The following is a 20,306-nucleotide window of genomic DNA, read 5'->3' as shown; positions in this document are numbered from 1 at the left end:
ACAGTTGACGTGCTTCGTGGCTGTTAAAGGCACTTCTGAGCATTTAAAGGGGAAAAAACCCAACACGTTTCCCGTTCTTTAAAATGAATTCCAAGTCGATAATACATCCTACATAAGTTTTCAGACACGTTTCCATTTTTAGTCTTAGCAACAGGTACAAGTTAAATGACTCCTACTGCGGTCAGAGGAGCGGGGGACAGGCTGCTGCCAGGCTGGCTATGCAGCACCACGGGATGTGCCCCCCCCCTTCGAGCCTTCCCACACGGGATGGGCTTCCCCTTCGGTTCCTCGGCTCGGCGCCAGAGGGACTGCGCTCCTCCGGTTTTTATTTGCGCATCGCCACCTGTCCCATTCCCGCAGCGCTCCGTGAGGCAGGCGGCTGCCGCAGGGAAGCCTTGCCCGCCGCGCCTCGCCCACTCTCCTGGAGGCGGTTTCCTCACGGTGGGTTGGCTTCTGCCTGCTCCCGGGGCCTGACGGGCGGCGGCCATCCCCCTCACAGACACCGCTTGCGGCACCACCGCCACCCTCGCGCCTTCCCACCCCTGCGCAATGCTCGCGCACGCAACACCCTCTTCTGTCCCCTGCGCCCCCCCTCCCCCCCACATCCCTCAACCGCCGCCGAGCCTCCCTGTCACGTGCTCTCCTTGCTCTCCCTGGCAGCCAATGGGCGGTGCTCCGCGGGCCGCAGGGCCTTTATAAGGCTCCGCGCAGCCTGGCAGCTGTGGGCGTGAGGTGGTTGTGGCGGTAGTGGGGGGAAGGCGGTTGCGTAAGGGAGTCTGGAGGCTGCTCGGTCCCTCGAGACGCTTCCCTATTCCGCCCGGGTTCCCGGGCTAAGCCATCCGGGAAGGGGCCAGGTCTGTGCCTGCGCGGCCTGGGGCGGAGGAAGGGAGGAGGGGGTCGTGCCGGAGGCGGGCAGGCGGCTGGGAAGGGGCGGCCATGTCGGGGACGCGCGGCGCCTGAGGCAGTAGCGGTGCCCATCGCGGCGACTCCGGGCCCCGGCAGCGGGAGCGGCCCCAGGCTCCTGCCAGAAGGGCTGGGGGCTTGGTGATCCGTGGAGCTGCGGGAGCGGGCGCTGCCTGCGGGGCTCTGCGTGCGCTGTTCCGGGCGTGCAGCTGCGAAGCTGGGTCGCTCCTATCGTGCAGCGGCAGCTCCGGTGGCCCGCAGAAGGGCGGCTTGCGTTGTGTGCGTGTCTCCTCTCTTGTCGTTCTCCCTCCGTGTCGGAGCTCTTCGTCTCCTCTAACAAACTCTCTGCCTTGCTTCTTCCCCGCCCCCCCCCGGGCTTCTGCTTTGTGGATGTTGGCGGCTTCTTGTTGTGACAGGAGAATGTGTGTGTGTCCTGGGCCCAGGCGGATCGGTATGTATCTCCACCGGTACTCGCAGGAGCGCTGGGGTCGGATGGGACCTGGGGAAGGGACTACCCGGCCGGGCTGTGTCCGAGGGTTTAGAGCTCGCTGGAGGGAGGGTTTAACGGTTCTGCTTGTGTTGAATGTTTCTTGCTTCTCCCCCACAGTTTAGTTCACTCAGGTCTGTCAAGTGTGTGAAAGGCACCCGGGATAAGTGTTTTGACCTGGAGCCGTGGGTGTCTTCTGGCACAGTTAGGCTGGTGTTTGGGAATACCTTTTAGCGCAGCATTGGCTGGCCTTAATAGTACATTTATAACAAGCCTTTATTAGAAAAAAGGGTAATAAATACTACAAACCCCATAAATTGACCATTGACTCAGTATTGGCCATATTAAATTTGTAGCCTGAAAAGTAGTATTTGTACCCTGTTCCGGTCTTGGAGAAGTATTCTAATGCTGGCTTGGTTTCAAATTCTTTAAATGATGGTTTGATTGTAAAATTATCTGCTTAATCTCTTTTAGTAAGAAATTGGGGATATTAATGTAATAATTTAAGAGCTATCTGGAGTGTCTTAGTTATATTTGAAATATCTATGTTGTGTAAGTGGGAGAGACTTCAATAATTTCAGGCTGCCGAATTTTGAACTTCCTCATCAACTAGGATTTATTAAATCTGATACATGAGACAGGCTGATACCTTAAGATGACATGGACCTACTGTAAATGATACAGGCTGTGGAAAATTTGAGGCCAACTTCTTGCTGCTTGTTCGATTTCATGAAATTGATAAACTAATGGTTAAAAATCAGCAAAACATCCTCAGGTGGCACTGCAGAGCCAGTTTCAGAGCAGTGCATTTGTATTTTTGCTTCATCATGGATCAACAACATAACTGTCAGAACAGTTGTTGTGGCACCATGTATCGATTCAGTTGGAGACTAATAGGAGACTAATGCTGAATCTGAAGTGTGGGCACATCCATAGAACTTTGAGGTTCCATAAGCAAAATTGCTGCTCTTGGAAGTCCTGAGAAGAAATACACAGAACAGCTACCAAAATAGCTCCCTTTATAACTGAAAAGCAGTGGGGTAAATTAAAAAAAATCTGTATTTGGAGTTGCAGGGTTTTTTTTCTGTTACTGAGTATGTGTATGAAGCCTGGGCTGCAGAAACAGACTTCCTGGGAACCAAATGGCTAGCAAATTCAGTATGTATCTGGAGGTTCAAGCCAATACACTGCTGCAGAGTGTCTGGGCATTGGCTGTGGTCCACAGGACTACAACCAGAGCTCTTCCTGGTGGCTGAAGAGCAGAAAACTGGTTAGTTCATTCTTCATAGCTGTCAGTGCAAGACCTGGTAGAGGTCAATGCCTAATAATTTAAATGCTAACTAAAAATTGACAGGCTGTCTTTAATACTAGGAACCCAGTAGATGGGGTAGAGGCATGAATTCCTCTCTACTTTCAGCACTTGCATATTGTAACAGGGAAATAGACTCCACTGTTGATTATCTAAGGAGAGCAAGCAAGCTTGGAAGGAAGGATTGTGACTTGCCTCTTTTTCTTGCAACACAGAGAATGGATTAAAGCTTCATATCTTTCCAGATATTTCTCAGCTGGTCCAGATAATCAGAATCCTGTATTGGAAGCTATGGGTAGTTTACAGACTGCAGTTCCTCCTTCAGATTGAGTATTGGGGATTACTGCATATTTTATCAGACTTGTGCCTCATGAAATACTCCTATGTTTGCTTGGCAAAAAAAAAATCAATTTAGTGACTGAAGCACCTGGCACAACACAGGAATATCTATTTTTTTTTTTAGCTGAACAATTAAATCTGACATACAGTGCTTCTGGTAGATAAATACTTATGACAGCAGCAAGCCTTGTATAAGATAATTTGTAATGATCTTTTCTGAGAAGCTTTTATGGTGTAACAAAAAGATAGGAAGAAAATTGAATTTCCTTAACTGTGTGTACTTCACACGAGGCACAGTTCAACTTTTTCTGCTGTGGATTTCTTAAGTAAACACTATAAAAGGCTTGCTGAGATGATGTATAGTGAATAAAAGATTTCAGAGGCACTCACACTAATGGTGTGATTGGGTATGTAAAGGGGGACAAGAAAGAGTATGCTAGAATAATCTTTATTCAGAGGAATGAAAAACTATAAGGAAGAGTTTCAGATGTGGCAAAAAAAAAAGTAGCAGACTCCTTTTCTTGGATAGTAAATTTAATAATTTAAGGGTGAACTAGCTTTATTGTGCAGGGCTCTATTCTAGTCATGGAAGCAAGCACAGCTTGCACATAGTCCTGCACTTGAATAACTTTTTAAAGCAGTTTATAATCCTAAAATTTACTGAGTAGATGAGCTATTGGTAGGATAGATGAATCTACTTCCTGTGGTTTTATCTGAGAACAAAATTGCTGCATAGACTGCTGTGGCTGTTGGGTATACGTACACCATGGTGCCACACAAACTTGAAGTTTTACATGTGGAAAGGGGAGAAGGAAACAAAACCTGCTACTGACTTGTGGTTGCTTAAAGAATATCTGCTGTCTATCACCCTACTGCTTGCTTTTTGTAGTCTAAACAGTCGTCTTAAACAGTTGTATGTCATCTCAAATTTCTTTCTTGAATCTTGCTGTTAGATACTTTATCTCTTCAGCCGTATAGAGTTTTCCTCCCTATGTTCCAGGTCTGACTCTGTCAGCTGGGAAATCACCAGAAAACAAATCTCCATAAAATTCTTGTAAAAGGTGGCAAAACTGTGGAGTGTTCCATGCTAACTGGTGTCTTAAGTTCTGTTTGAAGCCGCTTTGTCTGTCTGGATGATGTTTTCACTTCCTGCCAGCTGAGTGGGTATAAGCATTAAAGTATGTATGCTTCTATGTATGGTATAGTGTTTTTGTTACAGCGCAATGCAGTGTCTATAAACAAACACCTCTTAATACCTTCTCATTCTCAAGACCCATGAAACTGAACTCCATATAATAAGCAACTTTATTAAAGACTGTAAATGTCTTTTAACACAGGACTTTGGGAAAAAAATTGTTGGCTGTCCCCCTAAGCTTAGCTGTTCTTTTGTCTTTCAGCAATTCCAGTCCGAAGCTCCAGGCTACCATTGTTGTCTGATGCCATGCCAGCACCAGCTCATCTGTTTCCATTGATCCGTAACTGTGAGATGAGCAGAATAGGCAGTACTGTGTGTTACTGCCACCATAAACATCTGTGTTGCTTATCATCTCATTTTGCTCACAGTCACTTCAGATATGCACCTCAGAAGAAATTTGCAGCACTTTATAGGCCAAAGGAGAACTTTAATCACTTTATTCACGCAAGGGATTATGCTTCCACGCCACAGAGATTTTACCTCACTCCTCCACAGGTCAACAGCATTCTAAAGGCAAATGAGTACAGTTTCAAAGTCCCAGAATTTGATGGTAAAAATGTAAGTTCTGTTCTTGGCTTTGATAGCAACCAGTTGCCTGCTAATGCTCCAATAGAAGACAGGAGGAGTGCTGCCACTTGCTTACAGACAAGAGGGATGCTTCTGGGCGTATTTGATGGCCATGCAGGGTGTGCCTGTGCTCAAGCTGTCAGTGAAAGACTGTTTTATTACATTGCGGTCTCTTTGTTACCTCATGAGACTTTACTTGAAATAGAAGATGCTGTGGAAAGTGGCAGAGCTCTGTTGCCCATTTTACAGTGGCACAAGCATCCCAACGATTACTTTAGCAAAGAAGCTTCCAAACTTTACTTCAATAGTCTAAGAACTTACTGGCAGGAGCTGATTGATCTCAACAGTGGAGAGACTACTGATGTGAAAGAAGCTTTAATTAATGCTTTTAAGAGGCTTGATAATGATATTTCTTTGGAAGCTCAAGTAGGAGATTCAAATTCTTTTCTCAACTACCTAGTACTGCGAGTAGCATTTTCTGGTGCAACTGCCTGCGTGGCCCATGTGGATGGTGTTGACTTGCATATTGCAAACACAGGTGACAGCAGAGCAATGCTTGGGGTTCAGGAAGAAGATGGATCTTGGTCTGCAGTTAATTTGTCCTATGACCACAATGCACAAAACAAAAATGAAGTAGAGCGTGTGAAAACCGAGCATCCAAAGTCTGAAGAGAAAAATCTTGTGAAACAAGATCGTCTCTTAGGTCTCCTGATGCCTTTCAGAGCTTTTGGTGACGTGAAGTTTAAATGGAGTATTGAACTACAGAAGAGAGTAATAGAATCGGGCCCAGATCAGCTGAATGAAAATGAATATACAAAATTTATTCCTCCAAACTTTCACACACCCCCATACCTTACGGCTGAGCCAGAAGTCATATATCACAGATTACGGCCCCAGGATAAGTTCCTGGTTTTGGCCACAGATGGCCTGTGGGAGACAATGCACAGGCAAGATGTGGCAAGAATTGTTGGGGAGTACCTCACTGGTGTTCACCATCAACAGCCAATAGCTGTTGGTGGCTACAAGGTAACTTTGGGACAAATGCATGGTCTCTTAACAGAAAGGAGAGCGAGAATCTCTTCAGAGTTTGAAGATCAGAATGCAGCGACTCACCTGATACGTCATGCAGTGGGTCACAATGAGTTTGGCACTGTGGATCATGAGCGACTGTCCAAGATGCTGAGTCTGCCAGAAGAGCTGGCTCGAATGTATAGAGATGACATTACTATTATTGTGGTGCAGTTCAACTCGCATGTTACAGGTGCATGTCAAGATGAGGAACTGTGAGTTTAACCTAGTGAACTAGTTACCAAAGTTGTAACAATGGCCAGTATGAGCAGCTAATAAAAACAACCACCAAACAATAAAACCCTCCCAAAACCCTCAGCAGACAAATTTGTTGCTCACTAGATTCAGCAAATCTTTTGTTCCTGCTTTCCCCCAGAGCTCTAAATACATGGGAAGTGCTATTGACCCAAAAAAAACTTGAAGAGGATGTCACTGCTTGTAAAAAAGTTTTTGTAGTAACTTTGCACTATTGATTTCATGAATGCTGCTAGAACAATGTCTTGAATTTGCTAGGCTTGGATGAGGGAGGGAAGGAGGATAAAGATTTAACTATCAAAGATCTGGCCGTTCAAGGAAAAAAAGTCTGGTTATAAATATCTGCAAGTATCTACACATTATCTTAAAAAAGAGATGAGTGAGAATGTGAGGGAATTCTTACGGGGCTAATTCTTCCAATGTAGATATGGTTATTTGTGAATATACTGTCTGCTGTTTCTTCTAAGCAGATCACTTTAACCAAGTAAGTCTTCAGTGTAACAAAGTTGTCTCACAATGTCATTCACTTAAGGATAATTGTCTAAGTGTTGACTTTCAGTGCAGGTCTAAGCCATAATCAATACCTGAGATTCTGTTAGAGCTGAATTGTATCTTATGCATGGTAGCTTTTAAACTTGTGCATTAATAGTTAGTTGGCTTTGGGCTTCTGCACAAGCTGTAGGGCAATAATACATTACAACATGCAGTAAGATACCAGATAATTCTGTGGAAGTCTCAGTCTGCAGTATGAAGGAATTTTTCAAGCCTCTCAGAAAGTCAGTGTTGTTGGTCAAGACTATGTTGGCTTTCCTACAGTTCATGTCCTTCCATGGGCTCCATGCTGTCTGGTGTTACTTACCTAGTAATTGAGTTTTCACCTGAAAAGATCAGGAAATCATTGCTAAACTCTGTGGCTTTGTAGCTTGCATTCATTTTCCCTTTGGCTATATCAAATTCTCAGATTTAATGTCTTGCACTTGAACTAATATTTGTAAGTGAGGTTAAAAAATGTGTGCATGTTTAGTGGCTTCTCCTAGCAGCTTCCTTATTAGGAGCTCTGTTTCTGGGCAGCTGGTGTATGCATGTTCTTAAGTCTAGAATTCTGTCACAAGAGCAGTCTCTGAAATGGGTCTCCCTGGCTTGTAATGGTTAAATTTGAACTTAAAAGACTGGCTATGGCTTATATGCCTAAAGTTTTTGGGCTTGTAACTGTAAAAAGTAGGGACTGGCAACTAATTTATCAGTTACAATTACATCTATTCTAGGTTGGTTGCATTGTATACAGATTATAACCTGCCCTAAGGTTTAAATCTAAAATGCTGGCAGAACTACCAGCCCTTGGTGACTGGCAGAACACATGTAATGCAATTCCTGTGGTCTGGAGAACGGTAGATCAGCTTATTTCAGTTCATGAAGGTGTTTCTGTTAAAATACCTGCCTAGCTTTCATCACAGCTAATTGACACCTCTGAGCTCTAGCTTGCTCTGTTTAGTTGAGTAATGTGGCATTTTCTGCTGCATACAGATATTGCCAATTAATACTACTGTTACATAGGGCACACTCTGAGCAATCAACCTGTGTTATAGTAAACATTGGCTCCTCAAGATGCTCAAATGTTATATGTACTTAGTGGCCTGCAGCTTTATCTTGTCTGTTTCTTCAGTCTGCCTCAGACATCAGTATCAAAGTTGCTGTAAGGTTAATATCTAAGCTCACATTCAAGATGTGCACAGCCCTTCTTTATTTGAAGGGAAAAGGGGAGTTCTGAAATGCTAGACAAGTACTGGCTGTTGACATTGCTTCTGTATGTTGTGTTTTGGTGACTGTATCATTAGCTATGTCATAGACCCTGTTCTATCATTCAAATGCAGTATGTATCTAAACTATTGCAGTATTTAACTTTCTTACTTTTTTACTGTTAAAGCTCTGTTACATGTATTAGTGTATTTAACCTATGATTGTTAATACAGATTTGGTACAAGTCATTGGTAGAAGAAATGAACATTGGTCCCATGGATACAACTTTTATTAAGGAAAAGCTGCTTTTTGTGGTAAAGATGCATATATGTATGGAGTCATAAAAAATATTTATGTACTGCTTGGAGACTTGCTCAGTTTTGCAGTGAACAGAAGCAGCATAACTGCCTGATCAACAGGTGATCTGAACAAACACCTTTTACCAGATTTCAATAAAATGATCAATTATGCAGAAATCCATGTGTATTGGATTGATCTAGAGTATGATAGCAGTTCTGCTAGGGCTGAAGCTTATGAATTACTTGTATTTCAAGAATGTATTGTTTTCAAGTCCCTCTTACGAACAGAGCAGATGGCCAAATCAAGCAAAGTATAAATGAAAACAGACTAAGAATTTTACTTCAGCGCTCTCAAATTCTATTGTGAGGCTTGAACCCCTGCATCAGGCCTGCTGGTGCTGCTGCTCCTGGCAGCAGTGTTCACATTGTTTCATCAGTATCCCTGCATGTCTTGGGTCCCATCATCTCATGATTACCTTCAGGGGCAAGTGCTGCAGATAAAACAGTATAGCTTGACATTTTTGGCTATGAACCCTACCCTATGTAAAGCAGTGCAGCATTTGCTAAACAATCCAAAATGTGAAGATTAAAATGCCTGAGAATGAATTAATGGTAAACTAAATAGAAACAGCTCTTGTGCTGCAGGTAGAGGATGTGTTCCTTTTGTGTTGTCTGTGAGACTGCATTGCAGAAAGGATGGATTTACATGCATGTACATGTGATTACTTGTCCAAATAAGGATTTCACAACTGCAAGTACATGGCTCAACCCAGGATGGCTGAATCCTGCGAATCAACACAAGCTGTCAACACAACCTTTAAATCTTCAAAATTGGTCTGAATAAATGTGTCAGCAGAATTGTTTAACGGTAATACTAGGTAAAAGAGGAGTGAGGAATCTTAGCTTAGTCTATGCTTCTAACTTAAGGCTTTGTTAACTCTGTTCCCTTGTGTTCCAAGTGGTATGTGCATTCTATTTGCTTTTGACAGTATTTTACAACCACTATTGTGATAACTTCTGTATTCTCCGCTTGCCTTCTATGTGTGTGGCTTGGTGAGTACAGAACTTAAATTATTTTCCCTTTCCCCTCACTTCTCATTGCAGGGCAGAGTTTTGCATATGGCAAATGGGTAAAACATGACACATAAGACATGACAGCAAGGAGCATAGTCTCATCAAGAAATGTTGTTTGTAATTAGACTCTTAAACTTTGGTCCCTGTACTTAGAATAATTCTGGAGTGAGAGGATGTCTAAATAACTATTTTGATAAGTGCTCTGCAGAATGGCTTGCCTGCTCTTTTCCTTCTCAAGAGGGAGGCATGTTTGTAATGAGGTTACCTGGCATAGGTGGATAATTCAGGTTTCTAGTTCTAATCATCTGTGGTGTGTCTGCTCTCTGATGCAGACAGTCCGTTTGGTTTCATGACTAATAAATATGTGCCATTGGATTTGCACCAGTGACCATTGTGAGCCTACACTATTGAATGCTGTCAGTGCTGCTGCACAGCAGTTGAGAACAATGCTGTCACGAAGCTTTTTGGGATGCCAGGGAAGTTGGCATCTTTTAGTTGATTTGTTTGATCATTATGTCAGAAACTTGTGTAGCTCCTGATCGTTGTTCAGTACGTTACAAGTAGAAACAACAGCTGTGGACTTGGAAGATCTGGCTGAAATGCCTTGTCTTTAATTTCAAAAAGCTCAGGACAAAGCAGATCCCGTGGGTAGGACAAGGAGCTTTCTTCCAGCCTGCCAAATGGCAAACTACAACATGATGTACAACAAGGAAGTTCGGTTTAACTTAAGAAAATGAGAAAGTTCAAACTGTCTGTCTCCAGAGATCCGTATCTGTGCTGAGCGATGATTCAAGCTGCAGCTAAAACTGTAGCTTGAAACCATTAGGTTGTGGAGTATACCCCTATGCAGAGCAGTAAAACACTTTATAAACAATCTAAAGGTTTGGCTGATGCTTTTTTGTGTGTGCATGTCCTGTTTCAGGGGAAGTTAAGGAGGTAATTAATTGTTGTGTATTTGGGCCTATGTTAAAATAAATGTACTTTACATGAAGTGGGTTTTAGAATGCATTTATGGTTTCTTATGCTAGGTTAATGGTTGTCCTTTTGTGAGTTTTTCATTTTGTTTTTCACTTTGTCAGAAGTGTATTTTCACATACAATATATGCAAACTCATTGGTAGAATAACTTCAAATTTAGTATTAACCTGATTTACCAAGCCTTGATTAGGTGGCTATTTTTGTGGCTTACTCCTTTTAAATATGATGTTAATTTAATTGGTAGTTTAAAGCTAAACATAGAAAGGTTCTTTCTTCAAATACTTGTGCAGTGAAGGAGCACTTAGTTTCACTTTTCTCCTATCACAACCACTTAGATATCAAATATTACTAATAGCTGATTTGTTTTCTAACTGCTGTCTTATAAAAGCTGAAACTTAGAACTAGTTCCTGAGTTGCTCTTACCATGGGAAGTAGGTTCTCAGGGAAAGGAAAAATAGGCTAAATATTGTGATTAATCCTTTAAATAGGCAAACCAACTTGGATTTTGGTCCTTCTGTCTGACATTTCATCATGCAAATGCTGAAGCATAACTCATGTCAATTGTAGTGTGTTGTTTGAACAGAAGAAACTTAAGTACCAGAACTGAACTCTACAGCCTTGACAGGCTTCAGTTGAGGTAAATTGCCTACTCCGTTGACATGGTGATAAGTTCAGGGTCATACTGGCAATGCAATAGGTCAGATTATGTTCTTGGCTTATTAGGCAGGTTATGTTTTCTGTTTTATTTGCTGCTTATATGTATTTTAATATATCGCTGCATAGTTGGAAAGGAAAACCTGACTTTCATAATTGGATCACAAATAGAATATAAATTGGCAGGATTACCATGTGAAAACAAAAGCAGTCTGAGGTGGAGAAATGGTCTGTTCTCATCTGTCTTGCAAGGTATGAGGGTAAAGATGCCTCAAAACTTGTCTCATGTATTGATCAGTGTGCAAGTCTTCTGAAACTGCATTTAATTGCAGATGACTTACCTAGTCAGTCATGAAGCCTTCCAGGATTCCATAAAACAAAAGAAAAGGCAGGCTCTGTTCAGTAAACCATGATAGCCAGATGCTTTATTAGCTTGTGGCAATTTACGGGAAATGAGTTGGAATTTTTTTTTTTTTTTTTTTTTTTGGACTTCAACAAATAAAAAGCTACTCCCCTGAAAAAAATTGGGACTACACAGTTCAAATATGCAGGGTAGATTTCAGATTATTTTGGAATGGTTCTCTTTATGTGCTTTCATTCTGTGCTGATGTGGAGGGGGAAGGTGAAGAAAACAACCAAGTGTTCATCCATCCTTAGGTTTCCTACTCTGAATAAGTAATCTGTTTTACAGGTTGCAGGGAATGTTTCATGCAGCAAGCTGTTTGCTGTCATCATGGTGGGTCTTTGAACAGAAAAATGATCCTTGGTTTATAGAGCTTTTATTAGATTTCATAGCTAGGAAATCGTATTTAAAAAACCTTACCAATGCCAAACTATCTTTATAGAGCATCATGAACAAACTGTTTAGTTTTAGTATTCTGTATCTGTACCTGAGGGTAGCATGTATTTACTTGCATCTTAATTGCAAAATTAATCCAGTTAGGTCTGTCATGTCACGTGATGCTGGAAGACAGAAAAAATGCCTAATGAGAAACAGGGAAATCATTGATGTTAACAGGAAGGCAACACATGAGCTGGGACACAACCATGGATTAAGCCCAGTTTCATTCAAGGGCTCTGTATATTAATGAAATGAGTCAGCTGCCTGTGACTTTGTCAGAATTGTTGCAAGCCTATGATAATTTTGTAGGTCTTGCCTGTAGTCCTTTGGTAATACTTCATTGCCCACTGTGGTGGCTCAACAGCTGGGCTAATGTAAGAGTACTGTTCTCCAGGATTTTACAGATTACATGTAAGTTGATTAAAATGGCTAATAGTAATGGTGTTCCCAGTTCTAGGCAGCTGGGAGAGTGGTGAATGATGCTTCCCTAATAGTCTATTTTAGAGGGGGAAAAGGTAAATCTTTATTCATCTCTTAATGGAAACTGGCTGCTGTACAAGAGACCTAGCTATAACTCAGGGGTGCCTGGTAGGGGTTTATTACTCCTGCTAAGAACCAAGGTTCATTAATCTGCACAGCATGCTATGTTAGTACAGCTCTACCACTCTGCTACTCTGGAATTAGTTCTAATGCCCTTGCAAAATTCAGTTTTTCCTCTCTGTACATAGTCATTGTCTGTTGTGGGCAAATATCTTACCAGCTTTATCTCAAAGACACCTAAACTTGGCAATTTCTGCAAATGTGCCTGCATATACTGAGTGTTGAAGCTTCTAGAACAGGTGGTAAAGCTGTATTCAGTGCATGTTGTGGAGTCTCAATAACTATTCAGCCTACTCCACACCTACATTAAACTCCACTGAGTGTAACGGAAGCTTAGTCACCTTGTCCACATGCAGGCAGCTCCATTTAGGTGTTGTCTGGAGGCAAATCCTAACTATCCTTTCCAATGTCTTCAAGGATACAGTAGTCCCACAGTTCTCATCTGCCACTTCTGCATGATTACTACTTCTAGGGTGTTTAAATTCAGCATTGCCCCACATGTAGCTGTAAATAGCCTTATCCTAAGGGCCTGTCCTTGCCCTTTAGCCCTTTAGGTATGTGGAAGTGCATCTCACAGTTCAGTGTAGTCTTTTGTGTTGTCCTACACAGGTAGTGTGTAGGATATGGCTGTCATGAGCTATGAAATGGTGCTAATGCCCCCAAAACTCTCTTTATTTTGCCTGTTACAGAGCCCTGCCAGTGTTGTTAACTGAGCAATGTGTGGTTTCCTTGGCATAACCTCTGAGATCTGCACCTGCAATACTGTTCAGGATTCCTTCTAGCCTAAGTGAGTAGGAATCCTAAGCTCACAAAACAGCTAATCAGAGGAACTGATCTTTATTAACTGCCAAGCTCAATCGTAAGAATAGGTCTATAGAAAAGGTGATCCAGGTCTTTATAAAAAATTCCTAAATTGGGAGGCAAATCCTTTTTATCAAAACAGTCCAGCTTGTAAAAGGCTGAAATACTAATAAAGGGAAAAAATCAACCCTAGCCTACCTGGTAATTGATAGTACAACAGGGAGGATGAGTTGTTTTCTAGTAGGCAGCTTGGAGCACTGTAATATGGCATTGGAAGTCAGACCTCTGCCAAACTGTCAGTGAATTTGATCTAGAAATGCATACGGAGGTGCCATTCACTGCTTAGCAAACGCTGACAAGGAAGAGTGAGACACTGTCTAGATCAATGTCAGAAAGATAAATAAGCGTAAAATAAAATCTGTAGGTGTTTAACAGACACTTGACAGGCTTTGGATTTTTTTTGTTGTTGTTTGGGATTTTTTTGGTGGTGGTGTTTTGTTTGTTTATTATAATATATTTGGGTCACATTTATATGACTTCATAGGAAATCACCTTCAAGGAGGTGAAAGTATTCTATACAATCTACCACAGAAGGCTTCTGACTATGCCTGGTACTTTGTCAAAAATATGTAAGGAACTATTGTGAAAATCTAACAGAAAAGTACAAGGAGGAGAGAAAGTCATACAAGATAATAACAAACACCCTCCGGGTTGGTAGCTGCTATTCAAGCTGGTACTACTGTAGTGACAGGACAAGGGGTAGCGGGTTAAAACTTAGGGGAGGTTTAGATTAGATATAAGGAGGGAGCTCTTTACTTTTAGGGTGCTGAGGCACTGGAAGGGATTGCCCAGGGAGGTTGTGAATGCTCCATCCCTGGCAGTGTTCAAGGCCAGGCTGGATGAAGCCTTGTGTGTCATGCTTTAGTGTGAGGTGTCCCTGCCCATGGCAGGGGGGTTGGAACTAGATGATCTTAAGGTCCTTTCCAACCCTAACTATTCTATGATTTTACTGTGTAAAGCCACTGTAGCAAGTAGCATTTTCTGAATTAAGATTGCCTGAGCTATAACAAGGGTCCAGCCATTTGGGCTGTATCATTACTGAATTTGGTATAAGACAACTTGGACAATTTTGAGCCTTGTTGTATTTGCTAACCTGTATTAAAATAGAAATATTTGAGTGCTACAGGCCCCATTTCCCAATGCAGCAGCTCACAGGAGCCTTTGAAGCACATCACAGCAGAGAGATTACAAGCTCTGTTCTGAAGTCATAGAATGATGAAAGTCCCTTTGACTGCAGGAAGGGTGCTTAGAAGCTCTCAGTGCAGCAGCCAACTCTTAAAATATAACAAGCTGCTTAGCTAATGATGAGACAGAAAAAGCACATAACTGAAATAGCAGTGAGTAGTTAGGAGACAGGTTCAGAAAAGCAACAGTGTGGAGTTTTTCACAATAGTACATGGAAAACTGAATCCTAAAAAAAAACATTAAAACTCAGGGTAAAGTAGGAAAATATAAGGGGAGAAAAATCATACCATAAATGTCTGTAATGTTGAAATTGTACCCATGAAAGGAAGATTGCATGTATGTAAAAACTTGTGCAGAAGGCAGCACAGTAGACTATGATGATAGCTACTGAGAGAAAGATTTTGTTACTGTTGGTGCTGCTGAGCAGGGTCCTGCTTAGAGAAAATCTAAACAGCAGAGGCTGTATATGGGGACAGTAATGGCTGAAGGCCTAAGCTGAACACCACAAATACATAGCTTCACGGAATTTAAATAAAAACAAGGACTCCACATGTTACAAACCACTACTTTTCTGATTTTCACACTGCCATGGCACCTTAGTGCAGAAGAGAGAAAGGAAGCTGGGAGTCAGGATGGAAAAAGGATCAGGACTAAGGAGAGGAAATAAAAATCTGAGCTGAGGAGCATGCATTTGGAAAAAAGGAAGAATAGAAATGCATGTAAGTTCACTGAACTGCTTGAATGCATTGTCAAGGGTAACACAGTCAGTGATCATATTGTGTCTTTTTTGGTATATTACAATCTGGTGAAGGTTATTTTTCTCTATTCCCTCTGTCTGTCACTTCATTTTCTACCAAAATCTTCTAATTTGAAGGATGGCTGTATGTTTTTTATAGAGACTTTTTTTGGGCCCTAAGGCTGATGGTGGTAGACCATGAGAAGGTATGTTTGGCTTACAATGTAGCTAAAGCAACTCTATGCTGGCACTCTCAGTTGTTAAAATGTGAAAACAGAAGTTTTGCTCCCACCAATTGCTGCCCAAGTGAATACAAATCATGTGGCATTCCCCTGTTCAACAAGTTTTTCTAGTTCTCTCTACCTCCGGAGAATGCTGCTGTCCTGAAGAGAGAGTTCATGTTGTCTGTCTTAAATCACCCTCACCCAAGAGGAGAACATTCTGCATTCCTTAAACCATATGTCTTCAGGGCACTTTGCGATCCTGCCAGTCCATCAGAGACAACTGGGTCAATGACTACCAAGAATCAGATGATGGAGTTGTTTGCAAACCCGGGAGCATCATGCAATGCCTGGCAGCATCATGCAATGCCTGGCAGCTACAGCTTCCTAGGCAAAGAGCTAACATTTTCATCAGAATTTGGCTTTCAGGGGAATTTAATTTCAAAAATACTTCTTCTGAGATAAATTTAGTTCCCAAGATACTCCACTGGTGGGGGTGGTAGGACAGTGAATAAGTATTTATGATGTGATCGTTTGGACAGAACCTGCCAGGAACGTAAGTCCAACATAAACTTTGCAGTAGTGAGTTCACTTATTGACTTCACTAAGCAAAAAGACAGTCAGGAATATTAGATTAGCAGGGATATTAATACATCCAGATCTGACAGCAAAGCAGGACAGGAATGCAAAACTAAAAGATAATAAAAAACTTAGATCTTGGGCACAATAATATAATGGGCAATCCTATATCTGCTGTGACAATAAAAACATTATTGGTCTGGGTGAAAGTTTGTAAAATGTGAAGTAAAACGTCCAGTTTTATAGCTAAAAAAAAAAAAACCAAAAACCAAACAAAACCACCACCAACAAAATCTTTTCCATTGTAAGTTCAAGATTTTCTTTGAAGAGTAGGGTAAAAATTAAAAAGCTAGTGATTTATAAAAAGGGACAGAGAATGTTTGATCAAATTGATGCCAGTTTTGATCCACTCCTAGTTAGACCTACCCAAGAAGCAGGTCTCTGTAGATGTATTTGTAGGAGGAAACTAAGAAGCAGCCTAAGTTACAATGGCTGCAAAAGGCATCTTGGATTTAAAACATGTATTAATTTTCATATGCTTAATTCTATTTGCAGGCATTCACACAAATGTTCTGAATTACTTTTCAGAGAAGCAGTGAAAAGGAGCAATAGTACAAGTTCTTTAGTTACAAGGTTATGGGGGGTTGTTAAAATTTCAAACTAAACCAGTATTTTGTCACTTAAGAAGTTGAATAAACAGTCTATATCTGTGAACTCCTTCCAAACAGTTTACATCCGCTCTTTGCTATTCCTTCCTTCATGATCTCTAATTAGTCACCAGTTGAAAAAGAGGGTCAGAATAAGGAGGAAATAATGGTTTTAAATTTTCTTGAGTTAAACAATGAAAAAAATTGGGCTGTGCAGCTCTTAAATGTGAGGCAAGTTCTGGGAGAATTTCATCATGCCCCTTTTCACACAATCACAGATTCTACCAGGCATGGCAGGGATCTCTGGAGATCACCTAGTCCAACTGTCCTGCTTAGCCCCCTGGGCAGTTACAAGGAAATTGTTGTTGCAGTTAAACAAACTGAAACAACTTCAGGCAGGTCAAGAGAAGATTGGATAGAGCAAGCCTGACAAGCCGGAGTCCTGAGCCCCTGCAAACTTGATACAAAGCTTATGGCCTGTTACTGTCACTGGCTATGCAGTATTAGAGGACTGTGTGGTTACAAATCCATGCTGGTTGCTGCTGGTTTCCTTCAGATATTTGAAGGTGGTTTCCAGGAATACTTGCTCCATTACCTTCCAGGAGACAGGGATGAGGCTGACCAGCCTCAAGTTCCTACTTCCTCCTACTTACCCTTCTTGAAGATAGGAGTGACATTCAGGCATTGATCCTTGTTCCCTTCTTGTGGGGTCCCCCACCATTTTGTGGTCTCTATAGCCAAGGCTGCCCATGACATTCTCATGCCTGATGAGTTCTTCCTTGGGTGTAAGTGTGGGGTCCAGCACAGTGCTTACCCTCGTTGGCTTTCTGATCAGGTTCCTAGAGTAATTAGGGTTGGAAAGGATCTTAAGATCTTCAAGTTCCAACCCCCTGCCATGGGCAGGGACACCTCACACTAAACCATGTCATCCAAGGCCCTGTTGAATCTGGCCTTGAACACCACCAAGGATGTAGCATTCACAACTTCCCTGGACAGCCCATTCCAGTGCCTCACTACCCTTACAGTAAAGAATTTCTTCTTTATATCTAATCTAAACTTCCTTTGTTTAAGTTTTAACCCATTACCCCTTGTCCTATCACTACAGTCCTTGCACTACAGTTCCCTTCATCAGGAAGTTCTCATCAATGCACTCCAGTAACCCTCAGACTTCTGTGCCCTTCTGGGTTGACCTACCAGCTGATATCATAGTGGGGCAGAGTTTTGTTGTAATGTAAGATTTCAGCATTTAATCAACTTTATTAAAACAATCTTGGCTCTCATGAAGATACTTGTTTCTGAATAATGCAGAGAGCAATAAAGACTGTAGTAATGAGATTATTATTTTTTTTTCCTGAACTCTTAATCAACAGCTCAGGTAATTTTATTTTGCAGAGGGAGCAACAAATTAAGAAAATAGAAAAGCAATCAGGATAGCAACAGACAGGTAAAAAGAGAGAAACCATTTACCATACTCTGACTTATGGTCCAGGAAGGAGAAACTGCTGCTTGTAAAGAAAATGAGTGAGCTGGGAATTGAACTAACATTCGTTTAAATGAGGGAAATCTTGAATGAAATTCCAGCTCAGGTGAATTCAAGGGGGATTTTTGCTGAATATCATAAGACATCTGAAAGCATTTTACTCTTCTTTGACAGATAGGGATTTTGTTCTTTATTCCACCAGGCACAACTGGCTAATTATAAGCAAGTTGCCCAAAATCACATTTTGAAACATGACCACTTGATTTGCAAACCTCAGTCTTTGCATTACTATTTCGAAGCATACAGGCTCGGAGTGCACATGAGCATTCTTCATTCAAGAGAAGTCACAACTGAACAAGCACTTTGCACACTTGCCTTTCTTTCTTGATGTGTCAGTTCTACTCTTCTACAGATTTTTACAGCCATGAAATAGCACCGAGCCATAAAAAAGTAAATGAAGCTATTTACCAAGACAAGTTAACACAGAGCTTTGTGGGTTATTCTGAAATTAGCACAGTAAATTAAAAATCCAGACTGCTGTTATAGCTTCCTACAGTAACTTTATTGTACTGTGTAAAACTTTTTACTGACCTTTGTTCTTTTCTTTCAGCATCATCCAGTAGTCCTCAGGGAACCAATTTCACTTAATCACACCTTCCTGCCTGGGCAAAATGTGTTTGGCATCATAACTGAGTTAAGAAAAAGCCAAACCAGGTTACAATAACACAGTGATGGGCCTGCTTGATTAGTTAGGTGCTCTTTTTTGTTTATATAGACTCCTGTTGGAGGCAGTTGGTCTTTGACGTTCCTCCCCTCTGGGTTGGTTTCCAGTCACAAAACATCTGTTCTTTATGTAATTGGGAGAACTTGGGATAATGTAATTAAGCAAACATCCCCTTGCTGGTGTGTCTTCTTCCTGATGGGAGTTTAGCTGAAAGAAGCACTGTTTCTCCATCAAGCAGTGATTATTCACTGCTCCTGGGGATGGGCTGACCAGGAGCTGCAGGCTTCTTAATGAATTATTTGTAAATTGGGCTCCTCCTTGTGGGTGATGTTTGTAGCACAACCCTGGGCAAAAGCATTTCAGTCGTATTCCATCACCCGCTTCACGCCCGGGGTTCATGTGCAAGCCCAAGAGGCAGTTGATGGTTATGTGCTCTGCAGGTGGTTTTGCAAAGAGCCAGACCAAAGCGTGTAAAGGGAGATGCTCTCCTGAGGAGATTTCATTCCCTTTATTCCTTTTATTCCCAGCTGTGGTGTTAGAAAATAAGTAGCAGCTTAAGTTGCAATGGTTGTAAGGTGCAATAAGGTCTCCCTGGAATTAATTTTTATTAGCTGGAAATGCTGTTCCAAACAGCAGCAGGCTTGGCAACAGCAAAAACCCCAAGAGCAAACACTTTTTTGTGTCCTCAGTCAATGTGAAAAGGTGTTAACTCAATGTGTCCACAGTTTTATTTCATGGTGATTTTTCAGTTAAATATTCTTTTCAGTAAAGCTGAAGCAATGTGCTGTGTTTTCAGCCCTTAATGTACCATATCTGAATGTTATGCTGAAATGAAGAATCCTGCTGAAGTGGAAATTGTCTATTCAAGTCTGAAAAATTCAGTGTTTTACCTTATTAGAATTATATAGATCTCTCTTATATGCAGTTTAACTTTGATGTTCTGTCTTCTTTATTTCCAATTACAAAACATTTGTTCTCTACCTAATTATGAAAAGTCAAAATAAAATTAGATCCACCTGAAATAAAATGAAGCAAAATCAGTATCTATCACCTTTATTCTCCTGTCCCTTCCCCCATCCTGTAGCTTCACCCTCCTCATTCATGAAATACCACCTGAGCGTTAGAGCAACCAAAGAAGTCACCAGGCCAGTAAGTTTAATTTTCCATGGGGATTTAACTGAGTATGTCCTTGGAACATGGTGCTGATCACAGTGCTGCAGTGATTTTCCTAATAAAATAGCTAGACTTGTTTTTTCACTTAGCTTAAAGTTATAACAACAGTAGAAATATGCTATGAAAATAATAATTAAAAAATCAGTCTAAGTGATCTGACTGATACATTACCTACTATGCATGAGTGCAAAAAAAAAAAAAAAAACAACAAAAAACAAAACAAAAAAAAAAAAAAAAAAAACAAAAAAAAACCCCTGCACAGATATGGGAAGCTTTTTCTCTACAAATCTTTAAGTATATAAGCCTATTTGTTTGCTCTTTTTAATGAGAGAACAACAGCCGTGAAAGGAAATAAGAGTAAGAATTATGAAAGAAAAGTTTTCTTATCATAAACC

The 20,306-nt window shown here is 41.3% G+C and overlaps 1 protein-coding gene across 4 annotated transcripts; it reads left to right on the top strand.

Annotated features, from left to right (window-relative positions):
* Window positions 1–402: 402 nt before the first annotated feature.
* On the top strand, window positions 403–8,336 carry PDP1 (pyruvate dehydrogenase phosphatase catalytic subunit 1). 4 transcript variants are annotated; one of them, XM_031050570.2, is made up of 2 exons: window positions 403–441; window positions 4,436–8,336. In XM_031050570.2, exon 2 carries the CDS (start codon window positions 4,480–4,482, stop codon window positions 6,085–6,087), a length of 1,608 nt encoding a protein of 535 aa, XP_030906430.1. In that variant the 5' UTR covers window positions 403–441; window positions 4,436–4,479; the 3' UTR covers window positions 6,088–8,336. The 4 variants fall into 4 exon arrangements, with proteins under 4 accessions (XP_030906430.1, XP_005150919.1, XP_030906431.1 ...); XM_005150862.4 differs by lacking the exon at window positions 403–441 and adding an exon at window positions 733–854; XM_031050571.2 differs by lacking the exon at window positions 403–441 and adding an exon at window positions 1,115–1,182.
* The last annotated feature ends 11,970 nt before the right edge of the window (window positions 8,337–20,306 follow it).

Source organism: Melopsittacus undulatus, chromosome 1, assembly GCF_012275295.1.
Source record: "Melopsittacus undulatus isolate bMelUnd1 chromosome 1, bMelUnd1.mat.Z, whole genome shotgun sequence".
Classification (NCBI taxonomy): Eukaryota; Metazoa; Chordata; class Aves; order Psittaciformes; family Psittaculidae; genus Melopsittacus; species Melopsittacus undulatus.
Note: the sequence above shows the minus strand (reverse complement) of the source record. Positions and strands in the feature narration are given on the sequence as shown.